The following is a 9,516-nucleotide window of genomic DNA, read 5'->3' as shown; positions in this document are numbered from 1 at the left end:
CAAAAAACCGACTCTCGACGGATCGGCAACGAGCCGAGGCCAACCAAGCCACCCATCCACATGCTCGCGTATGTCTGAGTTCGCCTTGGCTCGGCCAACATGTAGAGGCCCCTTAATATGTCAAATAGTTCCTTAAGGGGCCTCTACATGTTGGCCGAGCCATGGCGAACTCAGACATGCGCGAGCATGTGGATGGGTGGCTTGTACGAGTTGGCCTGAGCTCGTTGCCGATCAGTCGAGTGTCGGTTTTTTGGACACAGATCAAGGGGGTTTGATTTTTTGGATCAAAGGGGTTTCGTGAGAGCGCTCGTGTAGCATCTCCACCATTGTTCTTTGTCTAGTTGCAACCAAGAGCTGTTAAGAGCTTAAAGGTGTTTGTTGGTACTTTTTATAATAAGTTTATTAATAAATATAAACTATAAGAATATTTAATCTTATTTATTTATGTTTAATTTCCTTTAATTTTCTTTTTTTTGTAATAAAAATAATATAATCCCAGTGCAATGGCTGAAACCACTTGTACGTCCGCCATGTTTGCCTCTCTGAATAACACTGACAAGTGGATGGTCCGCTCTTTGTTTACCGAGCATTTGTACAAGCCTCCGATTAGTGCCGAGTGGCCAACATGTGGATCCGCCTTTAGATGTCGAACTTTAAAGGTGGATCCACATGTTGGCCGCTCGCCACGGATCGGAGGCTCGTACAAATGCTCGCCACACAAAGAGCGGACCATCCACATGTCAGTGTTATTCAGAGAGGCAAGGATGGCGGACGTACTAGTAGCCATTGCACTTGGATTGTATTATTTTTATTACAAAAAAAGAAAATTAAAGGAAATTAAATATAAATAAATAAGATTAAATATAAAACTTATTATAAAAAGTACCAACAAACACCTTTAACCTCCTAACAGCTCTCAGTTGCAACTAGACAAAGAACAATGGTGTAGATGCTACACGAGCGCTAGGCCAACCAAGCCAAGCCACCCATCCACATGCTCGCGTATGTCTGAGTTCGCCATGGCTCGGCCAACATGTAGAGGCCCCTTAAGACTTCTTTTCAATGGCTATTGGATAATGTCAAAAACTTGAAAAAATGACTAAACCATCGAATCCCTCTCGTATCCAATCCTTACATTCCAAAATCTTTAATGTTTCTTACTTTGTCACAAATCAAGTCATCCATCAGGATCTCAATATTCCATTTGTTGCTGATTAGGCCAGAACACCAATTCTTCTATGATAAACTTCCCAACCACCTAAACTCACTTGTTTTCAATCTGTTTCTCCTTAGTTACCTGATAATTTTCCGAGGTGTGTGTTAGTTTATGGTCAGGTGTTTTTAGTCACCATATGTAAGTTATTAAATTCATGATCACATGTAAATTATTAAGTATTTGATCATATGTAAAGCGGCCCACGCACGCCCAATATGATGATCGTGTGAAGATGGCATTGAAGGTTGTGCAATACTGGGTACTAAACTTTGCTCAGTGATAGCCATGAAAATGTTCAAGGTTTTTTTAATTAACACGACATAATGTTCATTTCCTCCAAGTGTGTGTACTTCTTGCATCTTGAACAGAATGTACTTGCATTTTCTATCTTCTATATATTTACACTTCCATATACAAGAAGTTTATTCATGTTGGCATGTTCAAAAGCACAAGAAGGAATGAATCTACTTAAAGGTGGCACTGCCGATAGCTCAACTCCACGCCAAGTGTGGAATGACTATATATTTATTTTCTACTCTCTCCTGGCTTTTGGGCAATACGGGCATTTGAAATAGTGTAATGCTAAAACAGACTACGTAATAGCACAAAATTACAACAAAAAAAACATATACATTAGTATAATTTTTCACATCAATGTAACGCTTCTAATATCCCTAGCAAAGGGTTCCTTCTTTCTTACGGCGGTCCTTTTCTTCTTCTTCGACCTCCAAGATTGAAGTGCGCTGAATCTATCGCCATATTCCATTCATAAATGAAATCCTTGAACCATGTGAAGTTCTCCTCTCTTACCATTCAGGGTAACTACTCAGTGAGGACGTAAATTCTCGTGATTCTTATCTTCTCTGCCCGAAATCTCTCAAATGCAGTGCAGGTCGTGACCACATGATGTGATATGAAATATTTGAGTAATTCGAGTTAAAATCGTTCCCAAACAACCATTTTTAATTAAATGCAGGTTTGAATTAGATATAAGCTAGGATAGACAGAGGGTAACCGAAAGGTTGCCAGTCTTTCGACTTTACCACAATGATGGTAGGCAACCTCCTAATATTGTAAAGGATAAATATTTCGCAAGCGGAAGGAACCAATTTCCTGGTCTAGGGGTGACAATCCTAAGTGGAGCCAGCCCTTAGAGCTAGTAGAGTAAATGAAAAATGTTAGTATAAAAAAAAAAAAAAAAATTACTGCTCTAAGTAATGATACACTTATAAAGAAAGGAACTTAAGGAGAATCTGTTAGCAGCCTCCTCATATGGGATCATACCTAGACTACAATAAATATTGAGGTTGGGAAGCGTTTAAATAGTGGTTTTATTTGGACTCCTCTATATGAATTATTTTTATTAATAATAAATACATTGAATCGTATTTATAGTAAATTATAATCTAATTTATAAAATTATATGATCTTGATGATAAAGTTACCACTTGAGCTTCATATGTCTTCCAGGAGGCATTGGGGCGCTAAACTATTGCGGACTAGTGTTTAGTGATTGCGTTGTTATGTATTTAGCCCATGCAACTTCAGGGAATGGTATGTGTGCATGGACAGAACTATCAGGGGCAAATTAAAAAAGCATAAAATCAAATTAAAGTCTCTTGTGAGGGAAATTGTTCTTACGATGAAAAAAATAAAAAAGTGAATTTGCAAAGTAAATAATGTACTGGAAGATTATTGATTGACCGTGTGTATAGATGAATGGAATATGGTCCGGGTGCGGTAAAAAAAAACTCAAATAGTAGATAATTATACTATTTTATAGAGCCAACGTTTCGCCCCACGTTGGCCGTCAAAACATCACTGACGAAGCCCTGCAAGTGGGGCGAGACGTTGGTTCAATAAAATAGTATAATTATCTACTATTTGAGTTTTTTTTTTACTGCACCCGGAAAATATTCCATTCATAAATAATGTATCTTTTACCCTCAATTTAAAATCAAATTGAAAGAAAACAAATTTTACTCGTGGATTAGAATAGAATGGGAAAAAAATAGTTGAAATGTAATAAATTGATGTAAATATAACATATAGTTAATGTTGAAATTTAGCTAGTTTAGTCATAAACAAATTAACTAAATGCCCTAGAAACAAGTTTCATAAAATAATATACATAAAAAACCTATTCAGGAAATAGAATAAGTTAAAAAACATGAGATACACTTCAGCAAAAAAAATTCATGTAATTGAAGTATACAATGTACAACTGAGATGTTTGTTATCTTCTGCTGCCTCATTTTTTTTAATTTAGCAAACAAATTCATAAAGCATGATCATTGAGGTACACAAAATGTCTGCTGATTTGACATCAGTAATAACCAGTCTATTGTCATTTCTCAGACACCTTGTGACGGTTTCCTATTGTTTCTGGTGGTTGCTGAATTAGTTTTATCAGTGAGCCTTGGCCAGGATATTTTTTATACGTGAGCTAAAAGAAGGAACTTGAAGTTTTTCTACAGGCATGCTCCACACCTCCATTCATAGTGAAGTAAAGGTAGAAGATTTTATAATCAGGAATATGAGATTCATCAGGAATACTATGCATAGTTTAATATATAATAAATATCAAACAAACCAAACCTAAATGTGAAGATAATAATTGAGATTCCATGAATCATGAAATAAAGTTAACAGAAACATTCATAACAAAAAAATAATAAGATTGTGAGCTCTGCAAAAGCCTATCATCGAATAATATTTAACATTTCATGTATATGAAAATGATAGACAAATTAATCAGTGACATTATCAATGAAAGATAAGTATAACTTAAATCTTAGTTTTGAGCAGTAAGCATCATATTTATTAGTGATAATTTTGAATATCACACAAAATTTTAACTTTTTTCTTGCTCTAAAAGATGTATGTTGAAATATGTAAGATACCAAAAGTTTCCTTAGTAATAGTTGGAACTAGAAATTTGGCAAAACTGTAAACTCTTTTATAATCACTCAAAAAACATTTATTGAAGTGCCAATATAATTTAAAATAAATAGTATCACCCTTATTTTTAGTGATTAAATTTATCCAAAAATAAAAGAATCTAACCTTTTAAATCAGTTTCTTCTTTTAAGGAACTTAGCCACAATCCAAGTTCTTGAAGATTTAACTGACACTGTTTCAATTCTTCATTCCAGTCATACAATCTATGGATCATATAAGATAGTTTGAACCCAAATATCAAGATTATTAATATCATAAAAAATAACAGAATACCTAGAACAGATACATGTTCGATTTTTTGAACACAACATCCCAAAATTGCAATTATCATCTTCATAACAAGGTATATGTATGCTTGGTAATCTGTAAACTATAGAAACTAGGCTCAATAATCTGTTTGAATAGAAAAAACTACTATAATAACCTCTAATTTTTTTTCATTCCATTATAATACTTTTTTTCTACCTGAGATTGAACAAGAAACCATGACTTTCAAAATTATTATTGATATAAAAAGGACTTCATACATTCCAAACATAATAATGAACCACTCAGTCAAAATATTAGGTTGAAACAATCATTCCATAATTAGACCAACATCTAAAAATAGCAAACTAGTTTCAGGGAAATTATAAAACTACTGTAATTGAAAATTACAGGTAGAATTAAGAAATAATTATACAGTTTTCAATTAAATAATGCCCAAGAGAATGTTATATTATAGAAGGACTCAAAAAAATAAAAGTAAATCTATTACATGAATAATGGTAAATTATTTCGTTCTGAATCAATTAGTACTGCATTTAACAATTTGTTAATGAGATTAGTCATAAGAAATGGTAAGTAAATATAAAATGATTTACAAAGTAAAAACAATTAAGAACACAAAAGAAACTTTACGGCAATACTTTGAAAGTATTGATTCTTTCAATACTGCCTCATGAACAGATAAGTTTTGTTTTATTTTATTTTTAACCAAGTAACACAAACATTACTTGAATTTTTTTTTTTAAATTAAAACTTATTTTAATGTACAATTATCATGACTGGATCATTCCATGTCAATTCAACACACTTTTGGACCTTACTGTCTCAATTTTTTTTTTTAATTTACAGTTGTTCTATTGGTATAGACTTGGAAAAGTGTGAAGTTTTACTGAGATGTATTCACTCGTTTTTAAATTGTAAAGTTCTCATAAATGAGCTAATAAATAGAAAACAACAAATTTTGGAATTGGTGTCGAAGTTTCCTTAATTTAGGTAAAGATATGGGATGTGTCACTTTACAGAATATTTCATGCACTTTCATATGATATACAACACTAAATAGGTTAGGGTAAGGAAACATTTCTCAAAGCCTACTTAAAAATTTTAATCCTAATTTTCTTCAGAAGTATATATTTTAAAATTCTCAAATTGATTTCTTGAATAGGTGTTGTTATTATAAACAACAGGGAAAATCATTAATGTGAAATAGAAATAGTTTCATTGCTAAAAAAACTAAAGCTTCATTCACATTGTATTCCATTCTTATCAGAAAAGTTAATATTAAAGTTTTCATAACAATAAACAAGAATAATAATTAAATTAATAAGGAGATTTTGAGACTTGCTTTCAATGGAATCAGAAGTTGCAAAAAGAATTAGGCAAAATCTCTTAACTTATTAATGGATTCATTATTCACATCAGTTTTATGTTTATTTTCATGAAAACTTTTAAATTAGTATTTTGGTTCTAATTAATATGAATAAATTTTAATTTATGATAATGGAGCATTAGTTATAAGTTTGTTTAACAATGAAGACATTTTCATCCCACATTTATTGATATTTTGCACGGTGATTTACAACAATACTTTGAGATAAATTTGAGAATTTAAATGAATTAAAATAAACATGAAATAAATTTGAGAATTTAAAAATATTTACTGTTTAAGAAATTTTATGAAATAATCAATATAGTGTTCTATGTCAAATGAAAGGGCATGGGATATACTGTAAAATGATACCTATTACATATCTCTAGCTAAATTGGGGAAGCTGCTATTCTAATTCCAAAACTTTTTGTACTCTGTTTTCGAGCCCATTTATGGGGAATTATACAGCTGTGTAATTTAAAAATGAGTGGACATTTTTCCAAGTCTATAATAATAGAACAAATTTATCAGATTTTTTAAAAAATCTGGGAATGTAAGGTCCAAAAGTGTGTGAAATGGACACAGAATGAGACACAATTAAAAACAAATTGTATGTAAAAGTAAACTAATATTCTCTGTTAAAGGAATCGGAAAATGGTAGAATAAAAATTATGAGAATAATATATTTTTATTGTAATTTAATTACTTTAAATACAAAATATAATATGTAAGATATAAACAGTAAGATTAAAATATATACATATACATATATATGTTAAATTAAAATATTAAAATCCATCTTATAATATCTTACTAATCTCAGCAGCAGATATCACCATTATTAATACTTCTTGTATGAGTAGTCAATTTATAAATATTTCAAAATGAGTCCTGAATTCCACAAACTCTATTTGCTGGTACTGCAACATCTTTAACATAAAATAAAACACACAGGATATCATAAAATTGACAAGCCCACTTGATATATATAACTAGAATATACATAACTTATTTAATTCATCTTCTTTTACTTTCCTTATAATTTCTGATCCTTATATATTAATTTTTAAAATTTTAAAAAATAACTGACAAACTAATAACACATCCGTATGTATTCAAAATGCAAAGAAATGCTTTATATTTTTCTAATGCAGACAGAAAGCACTATTAATTAACAATATAAATTTTCAGAATAATAATTAAAAATACAAATTTCTAGTTAAGAACTTATAATCAATCGCATGAAATAAACATTTAATGAATGAATATAACAAACACATAATGAATACACTTTTCATGAAGGACATATAATAAATGAATAATATAAATTTTTAGCATTATAATTAGAAATACAAATTTATAGTTAAGAATATATAATAAATTGTTTGAGTATAGTTATAAAGATTCTGAACCAAATAAGACAATTTAATTTAACTTCATTATTTATGTAATTAAATAAGTTTCAAGGTTATATATCATTTTCCAATGATTCTTACCAATTTTTTTAGGATAAGGAAGATTTAAATTGTTCATCAGTACTATAAAGTCGACTTTACTTTTTGTTAAACGGGGATTGTACTTTTTTTCTTCATCTACTGTTGTATAAGGTAAACCTGCAGAAAATAAACACTTTATCACAAACATTATCAACATTTTATTTCAAAATTGCACCATTTTTTAGATAAATGACAAAGAGAAAGCACCACAAAAGTGATTTGTGTTTGAAAAAAAAAAAAGAATTTATAAATAAGTTGTCCAGTTATCAGTACTATTTTCATTGTGAAGTGGAGTGACTGTGCAACAGTTTCATGGGAGATTTCAATCAAACCATGATTGTTTTAAAACCTTTTTATTGGATTATTTGATTGTAATAACATAAGAATTTAATTACTAAAGAAGCAACTCCGAAAGAAAAATAAAGGAAAACTCCGAAGGAAACTCCGAAAGGAGTAAACCCTATGTTATGAATTGACAGCATATATTAAATCCTTCAGATATTTAATCTTTATGGTATTATCTTAGAAATGTTAAAATCGAAATGGAAGAAAAACAGGTTTTATTACATTTGTTTCAAGGGTAAAAAAAGAACCAGACATAAAATTGTTTCCTCTATTCAGGAGTCTTCCATAATCAAAAAGGAGACTATCATTACTCATCAGAATAAAGATAATTTTAAAGGAAAGGGGATTCAAAAAATTTTAATTTTCATCCAAATGGAACCGAATAAATGTGAAAGGGCCAGGAAACAGCCTCAGTTATAGAAAACTAAAATAGGATGATTAATGGATAAAAAATTAAATAACAAATGGATTATTCTAAGCCAAAAGAAATAGTTTTGTGGATGATACATCTGGGAACAGTGATATTAATGTTGTTTCACCTGCTGAAGAGATAATTAAAGGAGTATATAAATCTTTCTTATTGCCTCAATCTAGAATGATTAAGTGGGATTTGACAATAAGTTAAATAACTGTTTAAATGATGAGAAATGAAATTAATGGAAATAATAACTTTGTTGAATGAATTTTTCTTGAACATTAGAATATTATTGATAATTAATAAATTAGCAAACCAAATTAATTCCTAATTTAGCAACCATGTCAGAATCTATTATAGATTAATAAATAAAACTAATAACTAACTTTATGATTAATTTTCTGAAACATTTTAGCATACCTTTGTAATCATGTGCAGGGAATAATTTGTAATGTGCAGGTAAAGAAAATATCTCTTTGTAAACAGATTCATAAAGAGTCGCTGGATTGCCTTCTTGGAAATCAGTTCTTCCACATCCTCTTATCAGAAGAGTATCGCCAGTAAAAGCAATATTTTCTTCATCACAAACATATGTAACACAACCTAAAAGAAAAACGTTTTAAATCGAAATAACTATAGTTTCTAAATACGCCATCAACATGCAATAAATAATAGAAAGGAATAGGTTCAAATGGATTTATAAATTAGAAACATATTTCAGTTGAAGTGAGTTGTAGAGGAAAATTGAACTTAATGAATACAAATATTTAAATTATAATTAAATGATTTATTCAGTTTTGCTTTTGCTGTAGACTTAGCTCAAAATAAATTTTAAAATGAATAAGATAAAAGAAAACTCTATACACGATATCCTCACTCATTTTGCTTTTTCCGAAATAAAAATTATGTAATAATGTGCATGCTTAGGTAAATTTACATACACATCATAATTAGATTCATACTTCATAATTTATAATCAACAGGTATACACATACAGAAGAAAAAACAATTGTTATATAGTTCAAAAGATAGATCCTTGATTTACTTTATAAGTAGTTATTAATGATAACTTTGAGTATGATAAACAGGAAAAGATAGATATATATGAAAATACTAAAAGTACAAAAATAGGAAAAATATAATAAATTGGAATTTATGAACAAATAATGTTTTAATATCAAATAAATAATGAACTTGATGTTTTCCTTATAGATAAATAGATCCAAATAGATAAGATTTTCCTTATACCATACAAATAGACAGGATTTTCCTTAAACCAAACACAGACAGAATTTTCCTTATACCATACAAATGGATAGGATTTTTCTTATAACAAACATATAGACAGGATTGTCTAAGGACATTATACCACTATAAGTAGTGGTATAATGTGCATGGGTACATGGACAGATTTTCCTTCAGAGGGATATAAATAAATATAAATATT

The 9,516-nt window shown here is 29.7% G+C and overlaps 2 protein-coding genes across 3 annotated transcripts in view; both read right to left on the bottom strand.

Annotated features, from left to right (window-relative positions):
• LOC106688674 (uncharacterized) overlaps positions 1-4,778 on the bottom strand; it is a 15,071-nt gene extending 10,293 nt beyond the window's left edge. For both annotated transcript variants that reach the window (XR_010843513.1, XM_067047656.1), the window contains exons 1-3: positions 4,643-4,778; positions 4,451-4,547; positions 4,283-4,380 (exon numbers count right to left, since the gene is read on the bottom strand). Coding sequence is in view for 1 of the 2 variants with exons in the window: in XM_067047656.1 (XP_066903757.1) it covers positions 4,283-4,380; positions 4,451-4,547; positions 4,643-4,715 (268 nt within the window). In the remaining variant the exon portion in view is untranslated. The remainder of the gene's footprint in view (positions 1-4,282; positions 4,381-4,450; positions 4,548-4,642) is intronic.
• Positions 4,779-6,481: 1,703 nt separating this feature from the next.
• Positions 6,482-9,516, bottom strand: part of LOC106688663 (persulfide dioxygenase ETHE1, mitochondrial) — a 4,582-nt gene continuing 1,547 nt past the window's right edge. The window contains exons 4-6 of the mRNA XM_014433238.3: positions 8,490-8,672; positions 7,310-7,426; positions 6,482-6,742 (exon numbers count right to left, since the gene is read on the bottom strand). Coding sequence (XP_014288724.1) covers positions 6,693-6,742; positions 7,310-7,426; positions 8,490-8,672 — 350 coding nt within the window. The 3' untranslated portion in view covers positions 6,482-6,692. The remainder of the gene's footprint in view (positions 6,743-7,309; positions 7,427-8,489; positions 8,673-9,516) is intronic.

This window comes from Halyomorpha halys, unplaced genomic scaffold, assembly GCF_000696795.3.
Source record: "Halyomorpha halys isolate HHAL.00 unplaced genomic scaffold, Hhal_1.1 Scaffold1174.1, whole genome shotgun sequence".
NCBI lineage: Eukaryota > Metazoa > Arthropoda > Insecta > Hemiptera > Pentatomidae > Halyomorpha > Halyomorpha halys.
The sequence above is the reverse complement of the archived record's forward strand: the minus strand, read 5'-3'. Positions and strand labels throughout refer to the sequence as shown.